This window comes from Phaenicophaeus curvirostris, unplaced genomic scaffold (genome assembly GCF_032191515.1).
Source record: "Phaenicophaeus curvirostris isolate KB17595 unplaced genomic scaffold, BPBGC_Pcur_1.0 scaffold_46, whole genome shotgun sequence".
NCBI classification, from domain to species: Eukaryota; Metazoa; Chordata; class Aves; order Cuculiformes; family Cuculidae; genus Phaenicophaeus; species Phaenicophaeus curvirostris.
The window spans coordinates 1,563,009-1,588,873 of NW_027206669.1; the positions used below are offsets into that span (position 1 = coordinate 1,563,009).

At 39.2% G+C, this 25,865-nt stretch overlaps 1 protein-coding gene across 1 annotated transcript in view; it reads right to left on the reverse strand.

Moving 5' to 3' along the window:
* LOC138733927 (cilia- and flagella-associated protein 43-like) overlaps nucleotides 1–23,547 on the reverse strand; it is a 58,758-nt gene extending 35,211 nt beyond the window's left edge. The window contains 23 exon segments of the mRNA XM_069881445.1: nucleotides 1,028–1,117; nucleotides 1,889–2,095; nucleotides 3,782–3,991; nucleotides 4,802–4,918; nucleotides 5,674–5,778; nucleotides 6,231–6,356; nucleotides 7,087–7,164; nucleotides 8,134–8,247; nucleotides 8,832–8,997; nucleotides 9,715–9,845; nucleotides 10,283–10,435; nucleotides 11,167–11,336; nucleotides 12,383–12,523; nucleotides 13,293–13,396; nucleotides 14,410–14,492; nucleotides 14,494–14,559; nucleotides 15,377–15,457; nucleotides 16,560–16,676; nucleotides 17,543–17,674; nucleotides 18,409–18,488; nucleotides 19,384–19,443; nucleotides 21,194–21,344; nucleotides 23,500–23,547. Of these exon segments, the coding sequence (XP_069737546.1) occupies nucleotides 1,028–1,117; nucleotides 1,889–2,095; nucleotides 3,782–3,991; nucleotides 4,802–4,918; nucleotides 5,674–5,778; nucleotides 6,231–6,356; nucleotides 7,087–7,164; nucleotides 8,134–8,247; nucleotides 8,832–8,997; nucleotides 9,715–9,845; nucleotides 10,283–10,435; nucleotides 11,167–11,336; nucleotides 12,383–12,523; nucleotides 13,293–13,396; nucleotides 14,410–14,492; nucleotides 14,494–14,559; nucleotides 15,377–15,457; nucleotides 16,560–16,676; nucleotides 17,543–17,674; nucleotides 18,409–18,488; nucleotides 19,384–19,443; nucleotides 21,194–21,344; nucleotides 23,500–23,547 (2,730 nt within the window).
* Nucleotides 23,548–25,865: the final 2,318 nt, after the last annotated feature.

Sequence of the window (25,865 nt, forward strand, 5' to 3'; positions counted from 1 at the left end):
GTGAGCAGAAGTGGTGAGGAACACTAGACAATAAGATGGATGAAAAAGAATGAAGAGTCTATAATTCTATAAAACAACACCTGCTGTCTCAATAAAGGTTCTATAAAAAGGAAATATAGGTGGACTTGGGATGAAAACATAGGACAGAGATTCATAAGCGCCTAGATGTTGCTAGTAAAATATGCCAAGGGCTGGCTACATGATTCTGGGTAAGAAGCCTACTCTCTATTTATGCTTACAAAGCATTTTGAATTTCTCAGCGGGGAAATGTTACAGAAATAAAGTATATTAATATTTACTTTATAAATCAAATAGGACTAACAGTAATAAATCTATAACAAATGGGGCTTTACATCACCCAGAAAAACATTTAATATAGGCATTTTTGCTGATTTTATGACTCTTGAACATCACAAATCTTTGGGAAGGCTGCAACTGAGCTCCTGTGAATCAGGAGCTTTCTGTGTAAAGATGACTTCTATAATATTCCTTTGTACCTGCTGCCATGACTGTCTTAACACATAAACTAAATAAAATATGGAAAACTGAGGATGAGATTGTGTAAATTCTAAACTAGGTTGCTTCCTGAACTGCGCATTAGTAAGGTGGTGTATAAAATTATAATAATGATGATGATGATAATGCTGTCTTTCTTTGAGCTTCTCTCCCTTTTAAGTAGCAACTCTTCAGAGAAAAAAAATCCATGATGGATCCTTGTAATGAAAAGTTTTATAAAAGGACAATTAAATAAAATTGGTACTGGATGCCAAGAGGACTCAAGTATTTTTAACTGCCATTTTTTTTAGAAAATGTTGAGCCTAATACTAAATCTTTTCTCCCCCCGGCTGGTCTAGGTAGTTCCAATTGTAAACGATAATAAGAAGGAAAAGGCACACATCATCATTACCTACCATTTACACTTTATTCTCCCATGCTACATGACTGGAATATTTCAGTGCAGCATTAACTAAATAAGCCTGACCAGAGACAAAGGCCTACACAGTAAAAAGGAAACTACTTTAAGTACCTTCTCAGCAAGACGTCTTTCCATTTCAAGCTTAGCCAGCATTTCTGCTTTCTCTCTCTCTTCTTGAGTCAAGTATTTTTCAACTTTAATCTGAAGGAAGAAAATGAGGGTCATATCAGGGTTCTTCTCTCCAAATGTGATCACATGCAGACTAAGAACCTTTGGAAAGAGGGGCAATACTAATTCTTGATGCTTTTTGTATCTCTGCTCCATGATAATACTCCTCAAGAGGACATTGTTCTTTCGAACACCCCTGAAAGCATATTTAAAAATGCTAAAATAGAAACTACCATCATTTTTGTTGAGATTAGTTGTATTTCTTGCATACCTTTTCTGACAGTGAATAACACGAACTGGTGAGAGAACAGAGAGAATTGGGAAAGACTGACCAAAAGAGCATGAGATTGGTGGAATATATTGTATAAGAAGCATGGTGCTTCTTTATAAATTATCATTTCAATTTATAATTACAGTACTAAGCACGGTTTAGTACCCACACACTTAGTCTAAAACTACTTAGTCTCAAAATGGTGCTCAGAATAAACAGAGAAACCCTTATCTATGGAAGTAAACCCTCCAAGCCTGGCTTGAATCTTACACTCAGGAACAGGGGGAATATCTACCTAATTTATAGCCAATTAAAAACTTAACATCAACGAATTAAGATTGTATACATCTTATTCATTTTGGATTGACTTATTATAAGTTTTCTCCCTAAAGAGTGAAGGGAAGCAAAAGAGACAAAAAGATGATTTTAAGTACACAGACACATCTGTTTTCAGCTTTTCAATGTCTGGCAATGACAGGAATTAAATAAATATATTTGAGTAGGTGAAAGAGAAAGATTCATTTTTCAAACACCTCTGAATCCTGAACTGTGAGTGCTCGCTCTGGTATCTCATCATCTGTAAGAGCTGGCTCCCACACTTCCAACTGCAGATCAAGTTGTTCCAAGATTTCTCGGATCCTCAGGTTTCTTTCTTTCACTCGTTCTATCTCCTGCTCCTTTTGTTGTGCAACTATGTCAAATTCCTTATTAAAAGCAGTTTTCAGTTTGTAAATGATGTCCTGAAATACCAAAAAGGGAAACAGCAATATGGCACAGGTCACATCCATCCATGATTATGGGACCACTCCTCAAGCCATCAAAACCATAAATGTGTGTAATTGTATGTGTGACAGGGAGATAAACTGGTAAAGCCCTTTAATGAAAATCATATAGGCAGAGTTCAAGCTTTGTTAAATAGAGGTGGGCAAACTATCATTCGTGGGGTTTTTTTCCCGCATAGAAATTTTTATTGCTGCATATTGCTGCAAACACTGGATAGAAAATTCTATTTGCTTGTTTTTGAATTCTTTGGCTGAAAGAAGGGGCCTCAAAGAAAAAAAACACATGACCTATAAATCTAGAGACTGTAAATCACAGGTAGAGGGGCATACTTTTAAGGGACATACACGCTAAGGACATATTTTCCTGATTTTTAAGTGATTCATCCTGCAGTTTCAATAATGCTTTTATGTGATTTTCTGCCTGGCATATGTAAGAAAAATTCCCTCATTAAATAAATAAACAAAAGTCGTAAACTATTTTTTTAAAACAGCTAAGACCTTACAATGATTTTAAAAATCATATATTCTCGGTGCTTAAATTCTTCCTTTAGCCTACAGAATTGACCTCAACAAAGCAGAACAGAATATTAAGAGAGAAAACTATGTGTGTCTCCTACTACATCAATTTAATAAAATGAAACATGGAAAGGATTTCAGTTCTATCACCAGATTTTACATTTTGAGATGCTTTAGCTGTCTGCAATTTGTATTACAATAAATATTTTTGTGGCCATGATTATTTCATTGGTTTCTAATACAATAATAAGTTATGATGTAGTAAGGCAGGATGGCAGATAACATAAAGTGTTGCTGGGAGACAAAAGGCTGTGCTCAAGTGTTTGTCAGCTACCTATCTAACTCTCAGCAAATTCACTGCACTGGCCAAGAACACAGCAGACTTGTCTGCTATTAGATATATCGTATGCATCTTGAAAGCCACACAGTAGAAAGATCTCGTTACATCCAAACTTACATCTAAAATTGCTCCTTGTGTTTCTTCCCCATCTGCTTTAAAAACTAGTGTATCTACTAGATTTTATGTATTACAACGCATAACTGTTGAGCTCTGCTACCAGTTGTAGCCTTAAAGAGCTCTGATGAGGCAATGCTTTACTGTTGTTTAACCACTTCTGCCCTTGCAGATCATCTTCATAAGAAGCCTTTTATGTAGCATGTTTACTGCTTAATAAACAGGCCAGGGTAAGAGAAGGGAGAGTCGGATAGTAAAGAATATTAAATAACAGAAACACTGAAGGCTCCAAATGAAGGGCTGATAAGACTGTAAAGAAATGAAATGGTGTGAGGATACAGCTGAACTTTCATTCAGCAGCAAATAGTATGGAAAGAGGTCACGTTTCCACAGGCATGCTGAGCTGTGCAAGCCAGCTATACAAACACCAGAGGACAAATAGAAATACTCTCAAATTGGGTAACCAATTTCATAAAAACGTTTTTCTTCCACACCTGAGCTGGCAAATCCACGTGGTGCTTTGCTGCACGATGTGCATTTATCTGTAACACAGTGGCCTGTGCAACTCTCCATTGCAGTGTCAGTACACCCAAAATCTGAGCGTCTGTGACTGCTATGAGAACCCAAAGGTGTGGCAGTGCCACTACAGTAATACAAACTTGAAAAGACATCACCTTTAATAACACTATCTGATTGACTTTCTGCTCCCTACTGTGCAAGTCCAGTTGGTGGTACAGGATAGATGTATCTCCACCATACTGAGAGCTCAGACTTCCAATCAGGCAGGAAGATGCATTATCATCAGCCGTTACGTCTTCTGTCTTCTCTCATTCTTCCTCAGGTAATACAGTCTCAGACTCAGTCTCAGGATTTTTCTTCTGAGCCTGAATATCACAAACATGACAACTGTGTTAATTTTGTATACGAACCAGTGGCACACGTATGAAAAAATTCTAGAGATCATATTCTGCAATTAAGCCCAGTGATCAAAAACCCACAAGTTGAAGTGAACATATACAGAGTATTTGGCCCAGTTGTAGGATCCCCAGTACAAGAAAGACACGGGCATTCCGGAGCAAACCCAGCGATAGGCCACTAATACAATTAAGGGTTTGAAGCACCTAATATGTGAAAAGAAGCTGAGCGTGCTGGGATTGTTTAGCCTCAAGAAGGAGAAGGCTTGGGGGGTGGTGTTTAATAACACATATGAAAACCTGAGGAGTAAGGACAACAGAGCCAGACTCTTCTCAGCGGTGTCGGTGACAGATTGAAAGGAAATGGTTATACATCAAAATACAGAACATCCAACTTAAATATAATGAAACACATTTCCTCTGAAGGTTGTCAAACATGGGAGAAGGTAGCCTATAGAGGTTATGGAATCCTCCATCCTTGGAGATATTCCAAACCTGACTGGACATGGAGCTGAGTAAATTGTTCTAGGTGGGCTGGAGTAGATGACTTCCAAATGGCTTATCTAACCTCAGCTCTTCTGTGATTCTTCAATACTAATGCATTTGTTCTAAGTAAAACCACAACATTTCATCTTTACGAATATCTTCAAATTTTTAGGGAAGTATTTCTACAGCGAAAACGGACCCAAGAAATGTGTCTATGTAAAAAAGGGGTTAAGATGCCAACTCAGAGCATTCTGATCTGAAATGCCTATATGCAGTACTTCAAAGGGATTGTACCTCATCATCAGCTGTCTCAATCTTCTTTAACTGGAGAACTTTCTCCAGAATTTTCAGTTCTTCTTCAGTACGTTCCTTCATTGGATAATTTTTCACTTCAGAAGCTATATGGAAGCACTGTTCAATTATATTTTTTTTTTAGAAAACAAAAACACCCAAGGTAAAAACTTCTTCAGAACACATCTGTTAATTCATTTGTCCAAAAACTGAATGCTAAATAGTTACAGAGGCTTCTTAAAATCAGAAATAATATTGATGATCAATTAATGTAGACAATCCAGCAAGAATATAGGAGTCAGAAAAAAACCACTTGCCTTTTTGGTAGTAAAAATGGTTGGTTTAAAATTTGCTGCCTTTATTTATTTTTTTTTTTAAATAACCTCTGGCTATGTCCTCTTTATTCACAGAATTCAACCAGGACAAGATTTTTGGTAAAATTACTCGGTCTTTAACCACCCTTGAGATAATCTAGTATCACTAGTTTGACTAATATCCCTCTGTTTAAAATAGGCTAAATCAGGGTTAAATTTTGCTTTTACATTCTGTGTTGCAGAAGTCCTACTGACCCAACACAGAAATATAATATTTACCTTCTCCGTTTAGCAACACTGCATGAAGATATTCTCTAGTATCTAGGAACTAAGGAGTTACTTATTTGCTTATTAGCACATTTATCCACTTTAAAAGGCAAAATCAGCCAGGCTCGGTCAAAATCAACAGAATGAAAGATTTGCATGAGCCCTGGAAAGAAGTGGTTTTTTTCCTCATACCATAAGCCAACCAGAAATGTGTTATACTTCTATTTATTTTGTTTCAGTACCTTAAGGAATCAATAAACTACTGCAGTAAGTGAGTTAGAAAGTGATGGTTACCTTAACAGCACGTCCTTTTACACACACTGGATCCCAGCACTCATGTTTGATGACACTCTGCAAATAGCAGTTGGCTAAATTCTCCATTTCAATCTCCTTCCTCACCTTTCAAGATACAGAAAAGAAAATAATGACATGTGGTGCAAACCAACAAGATATAGGCAATTTGTATTGAGTTGTTGAAACAAACCTGGCAGATTAAATGAATTACCCGTATTTCATAATCTTAGACTACTGCAGCTATCTTCTCCAAAAATGATATTGCATACTACTGCTACTGAAAGGTGTCATTTCATATGTGAAGAAAAGCATTCCAGAACTTAAGCAGCGCTGTACCCAAGGTCACAGTGTCAGATTTACAGTTTCTGGCATAGATCATATTCCAACTGGCAATATCTGCATTAGCAGATTCACCTGCTTCAAAAAGTGACTTAAAATACTTTTACGCTTTCCTGCTTCTCAACAGTGAACAACTTTGAGATCATCTTCTATTCTTCAGTTATTGCTTCTCCTTTTCACTGCTAGTTTTAAAATGTTCTCTTTCCACTCTATCATACCCTGGCCACTTCTTCTTCAGCCTTTTCTTGTGCTCTTTCCTGTTCTTCTACATCCAGGTTGAACTCCTGCTGCTCCAGTTTCTCAATGTCTGGCACCAGTTCATTTTCATGCATCATTTTCTGAATCTGTTTTTTTAAAAAATAAGTATAAGGAATAAAAAGTAATTCGAATGTGAATAGAGGAAACACTGGTTTTAACACTGTGGAACTTGATAACAGAGAAAATCATTTTAATTGCCTCCACTTTTAACTGCTTCATGGTAATTGGTAGAACGTGCTGCCTGTACCTAGTGACAGAGACTACTATGTGAATATATTTCATCCTTCCCTTAAAGCTCATTTGGATGTTATATGTGGAGTTGTGCATACTTTCTAAGAATCTGTAGCATGGAATTGTTCATTCTTTAGTTCTGAGAACTTTCAAAAGTTTTTATCTATCTCATGCAGTTCAACAAAGGGAAATGCAAAATCCTGCATCTGGGGAGGAACAGCCCCATGCAGCAGGATATGCTGGGAGCTGAGCAACTGGAAAACAAACTGGAGAAGGAAGAGGAGAGGATGACAGTTTCTATAACGGAAGGCTGTTAGACCAGCAGAAACTAGCCTGCTGAGGGGATAGATTGCTCAAGATATAAGGGTGGTACAAATTTTTTAGTTGGAGCAAAGGAACCTCAGAACCAGACAGTTGTTCCTGACAGGTTCAGCACGCTGTCCCTGAAGAGACAAATCTCTCTATTACCTGTCTGCTCAGTGTTTATGACAGAAATGTAACTAAGCACTAGAGCTGATAGTTGTAAAGGAAGTGTACATGTAAACAAAACTGTAAGCTAAGCCATTACACTTGTAAGAAACTCACAGTTTCATGCAGCTTTTTAATTCCCATTTGCAGCTCTTTCTTCTGGTTAGCAAACCTCTCAGTCTCTTCTCTAATGACCTGACATACAACAGATATATTTTTGAAAATAAAAAATAACCCAGGAAACGACTGAAGTGATCTAAAGGAACATTATCTGTACAGAAAACAAAACTCAGAAGGGATTAATAACTGAAATAGACATAAGCTTAATTCAATAGGTTGATTCTTAGAACTGCTAAAAAGAAAAATGATTGTACACCCAGTTCACACTGTAAACTGGTTATACAGAAACAGAGCTTAAAATAAGGAAAGAAAGAAAGTCACTCCTGAGATCACACAGAAAGCAATGATATTTCATCTTATCATTGAGCCCCAGAAGCTGGAGAATATATACAGCTCTGGTTCATAACAAAAAGAACCTGCTACCACCCATAATTCATATTTCTGAGGAAAAAAATTATCTATGCTAACATTAATATAGCAATTTCCAGACTCACAAAGCACTAAATCCCCTCTCTGCACACTATTAGATCTTTGATGAACTTTTACTCTTAAAAAACTTTGGTTCCACATCATACTCACCTCAACCTTAACCTGAAACAAACCTCAGGGGGTTTGCAATTAATGTCATATTGTTGACTATTGATTTATCAGTGCTGTAGAATTTTTTATTCTGGCCCTTGGGAAGAAGCACCTGCTTGGTTTCTGGTAATAATCTTCTGTGTAACTTCTTGACATTTAGAAGAAAAACATCTTTACAAGTTTCTAAAGGAAGCCGATTTCTCTGGCAATTTCTTTTTTTTTTCATTTACTCCTTGTGTAGAAGTGGCCTTTTGGCCTTTAGAGCTCCTATTGTGCTCAGTACCTGCTCTGGTGTGTTTATAACGTTGACCCTAACTTTTCTAAAGGTCTAGATGGCAACGCCTTAAAGGGAGGCCCAAATGTCAGAAGAGCTTTAGAAAGTAGATTACTTTACAGCACATAATTCAAATCACTACTGACTCTTGAAAACTCCTGTTTTGATTATTACTTGTTCTATCGAAGTACCTTCTTCATTTTCTGATCTATCCACGTCATTTCATTGGTATTGGCTGAATATGAACTGGTGACGTTTCCGTCTTCCTCTGTCACCTCTACATTGGAAGATTTAAGCGATGCATCCTGAAATTAAGGATATAAACATCCATCTCAGGTACTTAGAGAGAATAAGAGAGAGACCAAAATAAAATAAAAATTGGACTCGCATTAGAAGCACCACCACGTCATTAAAGAGAATGTTACAATATTTTTACTCCCTAACCAGGCTCCAGATTTGGTCCAGAAAACCCTTGCTGTTATGCAAAGCCTTTTGACTCAAATGGCCTGACATTACTAACTTCTGTAATTGCTGCTTTGCTTGATTTCAACAGGAAAACAAACAACACACAATGTATAGCAGTAATATCACACTGGAAATGACAAATAATTTCACATGAGGAGAAATTGACTTTCACAGAGTTTTCTGTGGCTGAAGAAACCATGTGAAACTGAAGCTGTGAATGCCATCTTCCCATAACTATTCCATTTCCTTGTTTATACTATTCTACAAATTAAGAATTAAGCATATTCAGCCTATCCTTGGGAGTATTTTGCTACTTCTGCAAAAGGATCAGAGTTTGTTTGGAGGACAGTTTTTATCATGTGCAATTTTAGGATAATGATCAAACCTTCCCCCCGCTTCCCTAAAAATAAAAAAAACACCCCACCTTAAATTTCCCTTCTGGAAGTGATTCTGCTGTGGATTCTGGGTCAAAATGCCGTTCTGCCATGGATTGTAAAACAGTATTTTCATTTGAAGTGGACTTGTTCAGTATAGCAAGAAGAGATCGCCAGTGAAGATCAGCTTCCTCAGCTTCAGTATTCTTTATCTTCCTAGTAAATAGAAAATAAATTGATGTATTTTTATGTCTTATAATAAAGGACAAATTATTAAATATTCCATATAACAAAATTACTAAGTTGTTCAAAAATGCCTATTCAATATTTTTACATATGATTTAATATTGTTTGAGTTCTAGCATTCATAATTAAGTGAAGTTTCTTCAGAATTAGAAATTCTGAAAGATTCATTACCCAGAGTAGAAATACCACTCTGGTGGACCCATCTTCCATTTATGCATCTGCCTGAACATTTGTTATACCACAGAAAAGCTGTAGTTTCACGTGTCCCTCACTCCTAATGTTTGCTAAGAGCTCTCTATGGGCACAGTTCAATTCCCTCCCATTAAATCTGTAATGTCCCCTAATCACTGAAATAAAATGGTATCTCATGAGATTATATGGCTTAGATCCTCAGACACCCCATTCCAGATGGTTTATTTGAGAGTGATAAGCAGCTTATTATGGGTAATGCTTATCAGAAGACACTCCTTTATCTTGTATTGCAACCGCACCCAAAGTCCAAGACATTCTCCACAACACTGGTGGGAAGCTTTAAATGAGCTAGGGAAGCTACCTCTAATGATGAGAGGAGTGACTTCATCTAATTCTTAACCTTACTTTGAGACTAATAAAAAGTCTAGAATCACAAATAGATGCAAAATTTGTCTGTCAGGATACAAAAATTCACACCATCAATATTATACATACTTCCATTTCAGGCACACCAGGGCACCATCATTTTTCCCAATAACAAGGATAAATTTGCTATCCAGAGAAAATACCGTGGATCTGATTCCTCCTCCTTGATATGAGTGACAATGCATACGAGCGAGTATATCCTAGAAAAGTCACAGAAGCAGTATGAGTAAATATGTTTTTGTAACAGGGTATGTCTATAAACTATGCTTCTGTATTTTCTTACAGAAGTCAATCCAAAATGTCAACACGAAGTATATAAAAGCCTAGGATTTATGATTTTGTGATTTTTGACTACAGATGGGACAAGTTTCTAGAATACTAACTTTGCAGGTGATGATAACGAAAAGTAGTAAAATTATCTACCCCAAGATTTGCTGGAGAAGAAAGTAAGTAGTTTGTATAATCATCAGTTATAAAAACAATTGTACTATATAATGTTATGACAGTTCATGTTCAACGTAAATTTTTCTGGAACACTTTATATTCAAGCAAAGAAAAGCTTCCAGTGAAAGAAAGTAGCTTGCACACCTCTTTCTCGCGTACACCAAACAAAGCCTGTACCTGGATGCCTACCTACCATAGTAGGAGTGTGATAGACGAACAAAACACCATCGTTCGCTGCTGATGCCAGCCACCGGCCGTTGGGTGATAAACAGAGGATCCCCGATCCAAACTGATTGCTACGAATCCTCTTCTCTGATAAAAATACTGATGGGTCTTCCGATATAGTCTGCCGAACAAAGAAAACGTTAGCAGCAGTTCAGATTATGGAGATGTCTATGCCATTTTGAGAAGGCTGATGGCAGTTTTGTGGGTTATCACATGTGGTGATTTACAATCCAAACACTTGGATTTCTGAGCTCAGGAAGCAGTAACATTGCTACGATGATTTGCTTCTCATCTCTTCAAAAGGGTCTGTGTGTTTTTATGTGCCTGGGCCCAGAGTTGTCAAGGAGGAATGCCCACCTTTGGAATTCACCTTCTTCCTTGACCTGACTCAAACTGGGGGAGACCTATGAGCTACAGAGAGGTCCAGTTCATCAGCAGGCAATGACAGTGACCACTACTTCATTTCAGGCAGGGCTGAGCTGGGTTTGCAGTTGTGTCTTAGAGTCATGGGCTCACATGGGCTCAGTGCTTTTAAGAGCTGGATACTCCAGTTACTCAGCAGACTGCACAAAAGCACAGCTCCAACACAGAAGCTACACATGAAGTGCCTGCAAGCTGTACAAGTTTTAAGAAGCAACATTTGGCTTTCTCTGTAATCAAACAAGAAGATTGCTTTTGCCAGATTTCTGAGCAGGTGGTAGGATACTAAAAGTTGATGTTTATGGATGGAGTAGATATTTTGAGTGCAGAGATGACTTTTTATGATAATATCCTGCTATATTAACTTCAGCTACAGCCTTTGTTTGATGGTATTTAACCATCACCCAAAATAAAGCAGCTTCAGAAAATTACCTTTTCAGTGAGATGATATTTACAGATGAAAAGTCCAGAGGTACAGTAACCATACACAATATTATCCTTCAATCTGACTGCTGAGCTCAAAGGGCAATCCAGATCATAACGCTCCTGTTTAATGGCACTAGCATCAAACATTCCTTGGTCATTAACATACTCATCATTATCTAGAAGCGTGAAAAAAGAAACAGGGAGGAAAAGGCATCATTACCACTAATGCAGGTGCTTCACCCATCAAGTAATTAAGAAAATCAGTCTCAGCAAGGAGTGAGCATTATGTGAGTTTTCAAGGAGACTAGGAATTAAGACACCTAGGTTTGACACTTACTCTGGGGGTCGTGCCAATCTAGCACACTGCAGTGAAGCAGAGAGACAGCTCTAAAGAAGTCCTAGAAACGGTTTAACCACAGTGATGTAATTGTTTGCATACCCTGATTTACCCTGCTCTGCTGTGCCTTAGTTAAATTTATGCATTTAAGACCTCTCATGACAACTGAATTAGTTTTCCACCTGTTTCCAGAAAGTGCCCCGAACTGATCATTCCAAGAATATCAGTTTTCCAGAAGGTGAATGGAAGTTTGCCTTTCTTAGGCGTCCTTAACCCCCCCCCCTCTTTTCCTCATAGTGACACTTTTCTCATAGAAAGTTTCTTTAACATTTCCTATTGGGACACAAGGTAATATTTTTTAAACACAGTAGACTTTTTCCTTGGTGCTTTTACACAGAAAAGCTATAACAAAGACAGGGAATCACTATTTTTTTAGATAGATCAACCTTTAATATTTTCCTTCTGAGCTATTACATACCTATAATAATTCTTTGAAGAGGCTGGTGGGATTGATTCCCCTTTGAACACCCGATATGCTAGTCTGCAAAAGGGTGATGCCTAGAACAAGGTCTCTGTGACTGGCTTCGGGCATTGCCCACTCAATAGTAATAATAACAGCAATAACAACCACCACCAGTAGAAGTAGTTGTTAAGCGATGGCTTTGTGAATCTGCAAATGAATTACTTCTTCCTTCCTTGGCCTTCCCTTAAAAGATCACATTTTGCAATGATTGAGCTGACTATAAAGCCTACCGAATGCTGTATGAGAAATGATGTCCCAGGAGAATGTACAGAGGAGATGAAGAAAGAGATTAAGATTTGTGTTAATGGATGGCAATAATATGATCTTCCCTTAGAAAAATATCACAGAATATATATTCTTACCTGTTGTGAGTTCTGAAGGTAGATAAAAAACTTCCAGTCTTGCTCTCTGGCCCGCTCCCACATTAAGAAGTGCCGCCACTTCAACTAAGTCCTTGTTGAAGTCAGAAACTACAGAGAGATCCAGCACTTCATCTGCTAAGGCTGAAGCAGGTAGGGAACATCAATGCAAATTGTTACTGAATCACGGTAACGTTTTTGCCGAGTTATCACATCAAACAAAGAGACCCATGTTCAGGACACATCTCAGCTCAACCACACAGTTTGGAACTTGCATGAAAATATCAGACAAGCCACAACCTGGTTTTGGAAAGTGCGGCACGCACACAACTTCAGCTAGAGGCATCCAGCACTGAGAGTGCTAAGTGTTACTATGACATTAAACATTCAAATATGACTTTACATCCAGCTTGAACTGTAGCAATTTTGAGGTTCTCTGCTGATAACCACCACTTAAAGTTATGATGAAGGTCTATACTTATAGATGCGATCTGTAAGTATAACGTTAGTGGAATTGAGAGGCTGCAAAAACAAATACACAAATTTCTGAAGAATTATTCTGTGACTTAAAATTCCATCATTTTCATTCTTTAGCATCCAGCAGCAAAGCTGACAGTTCCAGCAGTCCTCACGTTAAAGATGTCCGGGGCAGGCAATTGCACCCAGCTATCATGACCTATGGATTTTTACTCTAAATTCTCTCAAGATGAGCCACAAAAGTCTTAAGTTCTTTGCCACTACTATTCCTTTTGTGCTGGAGTTGTGATCAGCTGGTTAGCTAATCCATTCTCTTCCCTCTGACTGACCTGCTCCTTTGCTAACTAAAACTAAATAAAAAAAAAAAAAAGCAAGTACACCTAAAATACAGTAAATAGTGAAAACACAGTGTAGTTAATGCTGTAACATTTATTACCTACATATCCAAGAACTTGGAATAATTTTGAAGGCCGGGCATCTAGAATAAAGATATGTCCTTCTGCAGCCCTAGTGATGAGGAACCGGCCACTCTGGTCATAACTAGGTGAAAAAAAAATCCAAATAGAAAACAGCTCAATAAAAAGAGTCAAATAATTCCACTCCAATAACTCTGCTGACTTCACTGAGGGCATAAACGCAACTGAAATTTCAGCTTCTAGGTTTACAGGATTAGGGTCTGATATAAAGTGCAGTTATGAGTGCAATTTCTAATTGTGTGGGTGGTCAATCTAAAGCTAACGATGCTCCATAGCAGTCTGTTAACAACTTCAGCAAATCTTTAATGAAGTTTATGTTTTTAAAAATAAAACGGCTATACAGATTTTGATATTATTTTTAATAGACATGGCTCTGTTTATATTGATTTGACCTTGAATGAGTTGCTTTCCGTATCTATTTTTAATGTTTTATCTTAGGTAGCTGTGGAAAGTGATCACATCTGAGTCTCCAAATAACAGGCAGACTAATATTAAAGTTTAACTGTTCAATATCCATTTTATTTTTTAAAAAGTAGAAGTAAAATACTCTCAGATTTTTCAATAATGGAAAAAAGCAACCAACCAAACAAAAAAAGCCTTTTACATCACTAGAGCTTATTACAGGAGGACTGGTAAATTCCAGAACAGTGAGCAAATGAATAATTAACAATGGTAATAAAAATCCACCGTATAAAAAGGGATGACCAAAAGGCTTATACTTAATTTCACAAAAACTTAAATTTACTTCTAGTGAGAAATGGCCCTCTAAAGTTGGATACATGGAATTGTGCATAATTATTGCACACAGTGATCTGCCAGAAAGGATCTTATACATGAGTATTTTCAGTGCTCAGTTAAACCTTCTTGAAATACAGGTTTATTGTATTTCTCTCATATAAATCCTGCCACTACCTCTCTTGCAAGCAATTCAGAATATGTTGGAAAATAATTGAAACCATCAAAATATTTTACTTTGTTATTTTTGGAATCAAAGCTTGAACAGTTTTTTTGTTCAACTAACAGCGTTACTCAAGAAACAGATTGACAATATTACTGCCCCTGCTGCTTCATACTTACTGCAAAGACAACACTGGAAATTTGGAAAGAAAAATTCTGTGAACAACCCGTGGAGCTTCAGCTTTGGTAACATCAAGAAAATAAGATTTGACCTCTTATGGTCCCAACAGCAACGCTGCTGGAGGAGGGACAGCAAGCCATAGCTGTTGCCTAGTTGAGAAACAAAATATGATTAACAGTTCCATACCTTTTTTTACAACTATTCTGTATGTTAGTATGCGACTTCTTTTACTATTTAGAAGTCCCTAAAATTTGAAGAAGAAACCTCAAATGGTTCAGCTAAAAAACTTGTTTTTAACAAAGTATTTTAGAGACGTCTTGGCTTTTTTCCCTATGCTCTGTATCTACATATCAAAAGCCAATTCTGCACTCCTCAGAAAAAAATCATTATATCCACATTTAAAGTGAAATAAGTCCCACCTCAATGAAACAGTGAGTGCATTGTTATGTGTACAGCTCTCACAGAAAGGGATGAGTCTCTTACTGTGTCAGATTTCAGGGTTTGAACGCATCTTAAATCAGGACAAAGCATTAACAGTTTTAAATACTTTTATCAACTCAGTTTCAAGAGCCTGGTCATTCAAGGCATTTAGTTTTTACAGACTCAAAACTTTTCCATTCAGTTCTGACACTCATTAAAAATAAATATTTCATCAAATATTATAAAAATTTAGATTGTTATTTACAAATATGTGCTTAAAGACACATCACTACAACAACCCAAACCATTCAATGATTCTATGACATGAGGTTGACATGTTGCCTCTGCTTTATGGCCCAGTTCAATAGATGATTAGTTCAAGTAAACGTAATATTTTTAAATCTCTTTCATGGGTTGTACAGAGACACTACTGATCTTTCCTCACCACAGGTTGATCCAAATCTGTGGAATATTATGCTATGAATTAAGAAATACTAAAGAAAACTTCAAGCATCAGTCACTAAATGAGCTCCTGGTTGCGTGTACCTGAATATCAAGGTTGAGCTTGCTGAGGCAAGTTCCATCTTCCAGGAACCAAACTTGTACTTCACCTGAAATTGTTACAGACTATTGAACAGAGAAAAAAACATAGTCAAAAGAGAGTGGAATAACCAAATAGTCTGGAAATGACTAGTGATCTTTTATAGAATATAAATTCAAATAGTGTCTGAGCAGAGCAGATCAAGGATTACTAGTTTTGCTTGAAATTACCTTGAATTCCCTTTAAGTCCAGTTGCTGCAAGGTACGCCTACCTACGGAAAATGTGTAATCATTTCTGTGAATTGATGCAAATACAGGAATGTTTTTTAAGCAGAATGAGACAATCTAGGGCAAAACATGTAAGCTTGATCAATATTAGCACTCCCACCATTCAGCCTGCAATAGAAAACCTGCTTATCATTTTGTTTGCACAGGAAAGGGCTTAAGGTGACATCTGGTTTTCTCACATGAAAAATTATGTGTATCATGTTTTTGAGGCCTTCTTATAACCAGGAAATTTTATAATTCCACAGTGAAGTGTGGCTAGAGATCAATCAACCCTCACATCACTCATTCAGACTCAGGTAAAATTTGTCATTCCCATGTTATTGACAAACAAACAGATTATCAGCAAAACTAATTGATTCACACCCCAGAATTTCAGGGCTGGCTACTTGAAGAATTCATGGCCTTGAGATGAAACAGAGTTGCAGGAATCCAAGACACAGGAGGAAAGCAAGGAATATTTCAGAATGAACAGATCCATGAGTAATGCCTCGTTGTCCCTGGACCTGGGACAAAGGCATCTCTCAGGCTGTTCCAGTTTGTGCTGGAGGCTGAAAAGATCAGCAGGGATTCCTTGTTCCGACATCTGTTCTCTGAATTGAATCAACCTTTTGCTCAGCTGTGTTCCTGACCACTAGTGAGACAGCAAATAAACAGCAGAACCATACAACATTTTAGCAGCCTGCGAATTATCCACCCTGCATTCCAGGGCAAGTTCTGACCCTTCTATAGGCCATACCTGAATTAATGCCATTTAATTCCTTAATGAGAAGGTTTTCCACAACTGTAACAAACACCAGAACAGTCACGATCTCTGCAAGGCTTTTGATTTTGTGTCTTACCAACGTTTTGGTCATCTGAAAAGAGCCACAATTATATATAAGGAAGAAAATAATTTCTTACCACACAGTACTTGTCCCCTGGAGTAAGAAAATCAGCTGTCAGGAAACAACTACTGCATGTGTCCAGGAGTTTGACAGCTTCTCCACTGTGGGCAGGTTTGTAAGCATAGATTGTCCCCTGACAAACAGAGAGAGATAATCCATCCCTGGGCTATGAGACTTCTCATTAAAAGCTGTCAAAGACTTCAAGAAAAAATACTCATCTTCCTGAGCTCTTTAAAGTTTCATACTCTACTCTAAATTGAGGTAAAAAGTGCCCAGTAGAATTCAACTGAATTTAGTAAATTATATAAATTTACACTAGCTGAAAATCAGGATGGTTCATTTGAGAGTGATCCAGCTAGTCACGTTTCCAAGTTTTGTTTCTCATAACTGCTTTAATTTAAAACCACCCTATTTCGTATTGCTCCAGAAACCAATCAATATTCTAAAGCAACATAAAACACAAATAATAAATCTTAAGCTTCAAAAGATGTTTTTATCTAAAGACCTCAAAACCTTTTAGAAACAATTCATAACTAATGTAGACATAGATTTTAGAACTTCTCTACGCATTTTACAAAAGGAGAGTGAAATCAGAGACAAAGTGTGACCAAAGTTACCCCCACAAAAAAACCCAAACAAACCACATTTAAATGCCAATTTAAATTATTAAAGGTCTGGAAAACCAGGGATAATTTGAGGATTTGGGACTCTTGTGTAAGATTTCTGGACATCAGGCTGGTCAAAGAAGGATCTTTGACTGGGTGGCCAGACAAATTCAGATAGATGCACAGAACAAGTCTCCCGCATAGCCACAGTAGGTCTGATGTACCCAAGGCCCAAGATTTCATTGCAAACACAAGATGGGCTAAGTTTACCTCTGGTATAATTTGTTGACTTGTGTGATTACATTACAGACATTTCATACTGGCAGTGCCAGCATGCACATACAGAATAAAAGGAACGTGCCATTATATAATGCCGTTATCTCAAATGCTATACCTGGTCAGTGACAAGCAGAAGCACAGCGTAATCAGGTGAGAATATGAGGCTGGATATGGGTTTTAAGATATCAACGCAGATTTTCGTCTCATACTGCAGATCTTTGATGTGATAAAAGAATAAAACGCCCCCCTGTGCAGAAAAGTACAAATCCACATCAGGTCAAGGTCAATTATCCCAGCCTGAAGGTCAATTAACCCACCCACTCTGGCAAACTGAACTGGCAAAACCTTCTGAAATTCTCTGGAGCAAGTGTGTTTAACTGTATCCCATTGCTAATGGTCTCATCTGCCTTCATGACGTTTAAATCCAGACGACTCTTATCCTGCATAACGCATTTTTTGAAAAATCAAGGTGTTTTTTAATACAAGTCTTACTAACAGTCCATGTTTGATAACAGACTCTCTCATTAGTAAACACTTGAGATTCCACATTGTTTCTTTTGTGACAGTATAGGGATTTGTCCCTCTCTTAAGCAGCACTGTATAATGTAATCATCATTTTGGATTAAATATTGAGTGAGATTCAGCACAAAACAATTTGGTGGTTCTCTTGGTCATTTTTTTCTCCTCTCCTATTTTTTGTCCATCCTTCTTTCCTGTTCCTCTAGAACTCTCTTTGCCTTTTGTTAAAAATAGTATTGTCCTCTTTGGTTCCTTCTTTGACTTAAAAAATGGAATCTCTTCCCTCCCTGCTCCTTTCTGAGTTCTTGTCTCAAGTTCTAACAAAGAAGATATATGACAAAACCAGAGAGGACCTCCACTTTTTTTCTGACTTCTGTCTTTGCAGTGAGCTCTGCAAATACACTCCATTTGAATGCTTTTTGATTTTCACACAATAAGTTACAAGCATAAAGGATGCCTTACATTTCCAGCTGCATACAGTCCCCCGTTACAAAATGCCATGGCAAATAAAACTGATTGTTGTGGATCCTCTGGTTTGCCACCTGAAAGCACAAAGGCAACAAGAAACATCAAGTTTAATTCATTGCAACCATGTGTCCCAACTTCAAATCTGAGATGATTTACTACTTGTGAGTAAAAAGGCTCAACGGGCTATATATTCTTTGGACTTTGTGCTGTGATGATGAAGGACAAGGCTGGTACACATAATTTAAAGTGACAGTACTACTGTGGTCTGATGAATTAGAAATTAATTTGAGAAATCAAAACTTGTCCCAATGTCTGGCAACCTTCACTGTGGAAGTATTTTTTTTCCCTAATTTCTACTCAGAATTTCCATTGATGCAAACTGTGCCCTTTTCCTGTCAGGTTCCATCCTGTCTGTAACCTTTCATGAGTAGCTGAAGCAACAGTAAAATCCCCCATTTCCTTTCCACTGGGCTGAAGAGAGTTCTCACAGCCCATCTTTGTATGACACACGCAGACTCTGCAATAATCTTTGTGGCCCTGTGCTGAACTTTGTCCACTACGTGAATGCCTTTTTTGTATTGTGGAGCCCAAAACAAAACATTTGAAACAAACCCTAAATCCTAACTCAACTAAATCACAAGTGATTGCAGTTCTAAACAAAGTTACTAAAACTAAGCAGTAGAGAACCCATTCTAGCATCACTTATTCCAATTTAAACTAGAATGAACAGAAATTATTTCCCTGCCACTGTTTTTCCAGAGGCTATTCATTTGGCTGTCTACTAGCACAAAAGCTATTAATCATTTCTCCTGTAAACATATAAAAGGTTGCCATTGATGTGTCTTACAGAGGTCAGTGTGAGCTGAGTTTTTCTAACCAGTGGCTTCCTGCTGTACTCACATATTATTACTCCCAGACATCATTGATGCTGGCTAAAAATCAATTAGCTTGATTTGAACATGGAAATACCTTTCTTTTTCTGCGCTCCTCGAACATATGACACGATGTCTGACACTTTACACACGTATTCTGCACAAAAGAAAACAATATATAACGTCAACCTTGTTTATATGTCAGTATTGCAATAAAAGTCAGTTATAGCCCAGTCTACTGAACAAAAGGTGAAGTTTGGTATATTGAATCAAAAATGTGCATTCTTCTCCAATATCCACCATCTCTGTCATTTATGCATCTGAGCTGGCACAGTCGTTACGTGGTTCAGCTTACAGCTATAAAAGGGAGATAGTCATACATGGACTGTGATCCAGATGCAGATTTATCTATCTTCTAGTGCTAAGTTCTGGTTTTGTTATTTCCATTCATAATTTTTTAATTAGATTTACTTACAAAGGAAAGTTTAGCCAGCCTGAAAATTGCCCAAGTGAAATGTTGTGGCTGCTTACGGTTCTGTTTGCAAAACCATAACAGGAGCTTGGCACGTGCTTCGAGTTGGACACACACGTAAGCATTCTGCTGAGCAGATACAGATTGCAGTACATCTTAAATTAAGCAGAAGCTTCAGTAAAATACGAATACAGACAGTGTTCTCACACAGATTTAGGACAGGACTCAAAGAATACACAAGTGGAGGAAAATCCCAAATGGCAAAAATTCTTATTGCCTTCTAACGAACTGGCAAACCATTTCTGGTCACGCCTCAGCTTTATATTTGTTTGTGATTTTCAGCTCTTGATATGGCAAACTTAAGAGTCTGATGGTTTCAAAAACAGAGGAATAGTGCTGGTTTGCTGATTTTTTTTTCAGAGCTGCCTTCCATTTCTGTGCTGACTATCAAAACTGGATAGAGATACAGAACTTTGGGAAAGTCAGGGATATTTACAGCAGCTTAAAAAAATAATGTATTACATGGCAAAAGAAGAAAACAAGATTATCATCAGCCTGTCCATTAACACTGATTCAGTGTTTATTAAACATTGCTATGCTGGTCTACAGAAGGATATTATCCAGTTCTAGTGATAGAAATAATAATTTTTCACGGAAAGGGTCATTGGGCACTGGCAGAGGCTGCCCAGGGAGGGGGTTGAGTCACCTTCCTTGGAGGGGTTTAAGGGACGGGTGGATGAGGTGCTGAGGGACATGGGTTAGTGATTGATGGGAATGGTTGGACTCAGTGATCTGGTGGGTCTTTTCCAACCTGGTGATTCTATGATTCTATGAAGTCAAAGACGTCTTCTGTTCACTTTCTGTGCTTCATATGTAATGCATTAATGCCTGATAATCTTTATAGACTTGTTTTGAATACAAAATAGTTCCTATAATTGCTGACCTTAAGGAATTCTATTAAGCAATATTACGTCAAATTTGGTTTCGTTTTTTAAAGATTCATCATGAGCTCATCTGTTCTAACATCATCTACCGTATCAGAGGAGGACAGTCCAATATTTCATGCAAAATAAAATGCATTACTGGTGCTTAACTAACAGTAAAAATACATATAGCTGGTATATTAATAGTTTATTGTTAACCTAGTAGGGCTGGTTAATAAGATCAGGACTGCTGTAACTATTGTTCATTTTATCAATTTTGATGTATTTAGAAGTTTTTCTTTTTTTTTTTTCCAAAAAAAAATGAAAGCAAATTGTTGGGTGCTAAAGAAACCCACCCAGAAGTTCTGAATGTTTATCCTACTAATAAAAGAAATATGTCTTTACAATTTCTGTAAGATATACAATAGCAGAACAGCAGAAAGCAAAAAAAGCTTTCACCTATCCTTTTTCCTCCCTACTTGAATAAAAGACACCACACAGCTATTTCTTACCAGGGAGAGGTTTTTGTTGAAGAACAGAAACACTGCCTCTCTCAGCATCAATTGCCATAACATATCCTTCCTTACAGCCCAAGTAAATCTCTGAGGTCGCAGTCCAGCAGTGGGCAGTAGGATGCACTGACGGCTTAGCAGAATCTCTTGGCTTCAGCAAAAAAAATAAACAAGTTCAATTAACGATTGACAAATATCTGTACAAGCAGTTACGTACATTTTACAGCAAAAAAAAAAAAAAAAGAGCACTCCCTCATAGAGCCTGAGCACCTGTATAACTTCAGTCCTATTTATTCAGTTAGTCCTTCACTGAGGGGAGTAATTTGAAAAACGAGAACATTCTCCAGAGAAGTCTGTCTGGAGACAGTGGTGGAGAACTCACCTCTCTCTCTAGAAGCTTGTCTGAATGATGAATTATATTTTCATTTTAAAATTACATATTTTAAAATTTGAATTTATCTGAATTTATTCTCCAGCGCTTGTGTCTGTTACAGGTTTGTCCCCTAGCTTGGAATCCATCCGGTACTTTCCCTACCCTTGCAACAATGCTGACCCACCATAACCAATATTTTAATGATAAAATTATGATAAAATTCAACACTCTGAGACCCCAGAAGTTTGTTGTGTTTTTTTTTTAATGTCAGAATAGCACTGGAAGCCCAAATTGAAATGGTTACCCACTATTATCTCACCCTGACAAATGTTTTTCAAATTACTTTTCAACATAGTCTTCCACTGCATAGACATTACTTGCACATGTGGTCTTGCATACTTGGCAGTACTAAAGCACACTTTGTTTGAATAGTTTAGCGTATCGTATAATCCAAATTACTCTGTAAAACAGCTCTGTCAACCTTTGTGTCATCTGCAAATTAGTTCCAGAAATATCCTTGCCACAGACTTTGCATGTGCCTTGAATTTCATTTCACTGAAATAAATCTCATAAATCTATCATTCTCAAATCAGGAAGAACAGAAATTCACCATCAAATGTTATTAAAGACAGTGATCTGCTCAAATACAATAGTAATAGGGGTCATATAAATACCACGATAGAAAGAAATAGATGGAACAGGGTTTGGGGAGGGGAAAAGGGGAAGAAAACACAAGAAAACCTTGTAAGAACATTTAAGAGAAGATCCAAAGCATGTGAGCAGAAGTGGTGAGGAACACTAGACAATAAGATGGATGAAAAAGAATGAAGAGTCTATAATTCTATAAAACAACACCTGCTGTCTCAATAAAGGTTCTATAAAAAGGAAATATAGGTGGACTTGGGATGAAAACATAGGACAGAGATTCATAAGCGCCTAGATGTTGCTAGTAAAATATGCCAAGGGCTGGCTACATGATTCTGCGTAAGAAGCCTACTCTCTATTTATGCTTACAAAGCATTTTGAATTTCTCAGCGGGGAAATGTTACAGAAATAAAGTATATTAATATTTACTTTATAAATCAAATAGGACTAACAGTAATAAATCTATAACAAATGGGGCTTTACATCACCCAGAAAAACATTTAATATAGGCATTTTTGCTGATTTTATGACTCTTGAAGATCACAAATCTTTGGGAAGGCTGCAACTGAGCTCCTGTGAATCAGGAGCTTTCTGTGTAAAGATGAGTTCTATAATATTCCTTTGTACCTGCTGCCATGACTGTCTTAACACATAAACTAAATAAAATATGGAAAACTGAGGATGAGATTGTGTAAATTCTAAACTAGGTTGCTTCCTGAACTGCGCATTAGTAAGGTGGTGTATAAAATTATAATAATGATGATGATGATAATGCTGTCTTTCTTTGAGCTTCTCTCCCTTTTAAGTAGCAACTCTTCAGAGAAAAAAAATCCATGATGGATCCTTGTAATGAAAAGTTTTATAAAAGGACAATTAAATAAAATTGGTACTGGATGCCAAGAGGACTCAAGTGGTTGTGTCATGGCAAAGCATATTCAGAAACCTCAGGTCCCAAATGTAAGAAATATTGTAACAAAACTAAATTAATCTAATGGAAGAAAGAATAAGATTGAAAGCTGTAGGATAGTTCCATTCCTTTCCCTCTGCTGCCCCGTTGTGGTTAACACTTTGGTAAATACCCAGCCACAGGGTCTTGTTCTAGAGCCTGGAATCCTAACACATTTCAAAGGAGCCAACGAGAGCATTGGCAGTGGTCTTGCTTTTCTTTCTTGCCTCTCACACATTCTTTAGGAGTTGGCTACAGCTTCTAAGGGCCATGGACTACAGGTTGAGGACAAATCCCTTAAATGACAATCTAAATAATTGGTCCTCCACTTTGGATGCTTACATCAATGGGGAAAACATTGATCTCAGGGGACACTAATAGTGGTGCCATTTAGGGTATTATAAAGGGAACAAGTCCCCCACACCACTGGTGGGTTATCACACTTCACTGCCAGGGCCACCCTGGGGTCTCGCCCCCAGAGGGTGGTCCTTGCTGTCCCTGAGATATGGGCAGGTTCGACTGGACCGCTGGTTGAGCCATAAAGTTGGTTGCTTGTCGGGGGGGCTGCAGGTTCAGGGGTGCTTCGCCCCATTCGGGGTTGGCATAGTTGGGCCGCCTGGTGTCCCAAGTGGGAGAGAGCCGTGCGCGGCCCAGGTGCCCTCTCCCCCTCCCGTTTCCCTGAGTTTTAGAGCTGCATTCCTTGGCAAAGTGCCCTTGCTTCCCGCAGACCCAACACGGTCCTCTGGGTCGATTCTGGCGCAGGGGGAATGCTGTTGGCAAGTCATGAAACCGAGGGCAGTTTGTTACAACGTGACCCACCTGGCCACATTTAGAGCATGCCATCACGTTGGCTATTGCAGTGCTAACGGCCATCTGGATTGGGGCTAGACGCTCTTCCTTCGCGACATGCTTGATCATGTCTGCGATACTCGACCCCACCGGCAATGACCGCAGAATTTCTTTGGTTGCCGAGTTGCACTGCTGACGCAAGCATTCTGCTACCACCGGGCCTTTTGCTTCCGCAGGCAGGCTCGAAGAGTCGACTGCTGCCTGGAGACGGTCCACGAATTGTGTGAAACTCTCACTTTCACTTTGTTTTATCGTGGACCATGATGATGGCTTGGCGATGACTCTAGAAGCTGTGCGAATGGCTTCTCTGGCCGCACGGGTAGTTGCCATGACTTCATGGGCCCGCAGGCCCTGAGCTTGCGCCTGAGGGGTGATCATGGTTGGGTCTGTTCCCATGAGCCGCTGCAGGCTGGAGCCGTGCAGTGGGTGATCTGCCCCAGCTACTTGGGCCAGCTGCTTTACGCAGTTGTCCTCCCATTCTTGTTTGAACACAATCATCCCTGCCCCGTCCAATATTAATCTGCAAGCTTGTTTTATATCAAAGGGCAGCATGTCATCTCCACCGAAAACGCTGTCTATGAGGGTGGAGACCATGGCAGAATTAAGTCCTTTATCTGCAATTGCTTTAACAATTGCTTGTATGTCCTTAGGGTTTATTGGTGAGTGGACCCTCTGTCCCCCGTCTGTGACCCGAACCGGGAATGCTAGCTTGGCCGATGGGGCCCAATCGGCACATGCCATCTTTATTTTTCTCCAATCCGTGAGAGGGATTTGTCCCCCTCTCGGCTTTTCTTTAATTTGAGTGGGGATGCGTCGGCTTTTAACTCTATGCACCCCCACTTCCTCCTCCTCTGAGCTCGAGTCGGTTGTGACCCACCCGCCCGGACTAGCGTCCGAGCCGGAGTCAGAACTCGACTGACCGGTCACTTCCGGGCCCCGAGCTCCTTCTGTCGGGCCCCGGCCCCGCCCACCTCCCTTGCGGGTGGGGCCGCCCCCTCCCCGCGGCTCGCCCCGCCTGCTGCTCGGAGCAGACGGGCGCTGACTGGCTCTCCGCCCCTCGCGGGCACCACCCTTCTCTTTTATGTTCTCCTCCCCCTCACGCTCGCACGCGCCGTTCAATTCCAGCGCTACCTCCCTGTTCCCGCCGCGAGCGTTCTCACCCCGCCTTTCCCGCTCGGCGCCATCTTGGGCCGCATAAGGTGGCGGCCTTTCCGAGATTGCCTCGGGCTCCGCTTTTCCAGCGGCGCCCCCGGCCAACCCGCCCCAGAAGGATTCCGCTCGTTTCTGTCCCTCCGTAAGCGGGCCGGGGTTTGAGGATTGAGGGGACGCATCCCCCTCTCGCAAACATTTAGATTCTGCATAATCATCACCACGTGGGGGGGGCAGAGTCCGCGGGGCCGGGGTGGAGAATATCCACCGGCTGGTCAATGACCCCAAGCTCTAAAAGTCTCGCAACGGCGAGAATAAAATCTTTAGGCTTACACTCTGTCTTATATAATTGCGATACGACCTTCACAAGGGCTTCCATCTTCCTTGCGGGTCCGGGAGCGTCCTCCCCGCCGGGCTGGTCCAGCCGCACCGGCCGTCGTTCACCCGATTCCAAGCGACTTCCCGATTCCCGGAGCTCCTTCCCGGCCCCCGGGTTTCGGCACCACCCCCGCCTTCGGGGGGCGTTGCCTCCGGAGGCGTGGCGACCTGGTTCAGTTTCCTGGATGGAAGCTTTAAGTTTCTTCAGTTCATCTTCCAGTGCCTGGAGAAGGGAAGGACAAGAGCAGCAATATCATATCTAGAAGAACAAAGAAGCTCAGATACTGTAGAATGAAAATATGGAATTGTATCCTTTAGCCAAAAGGTCCCAG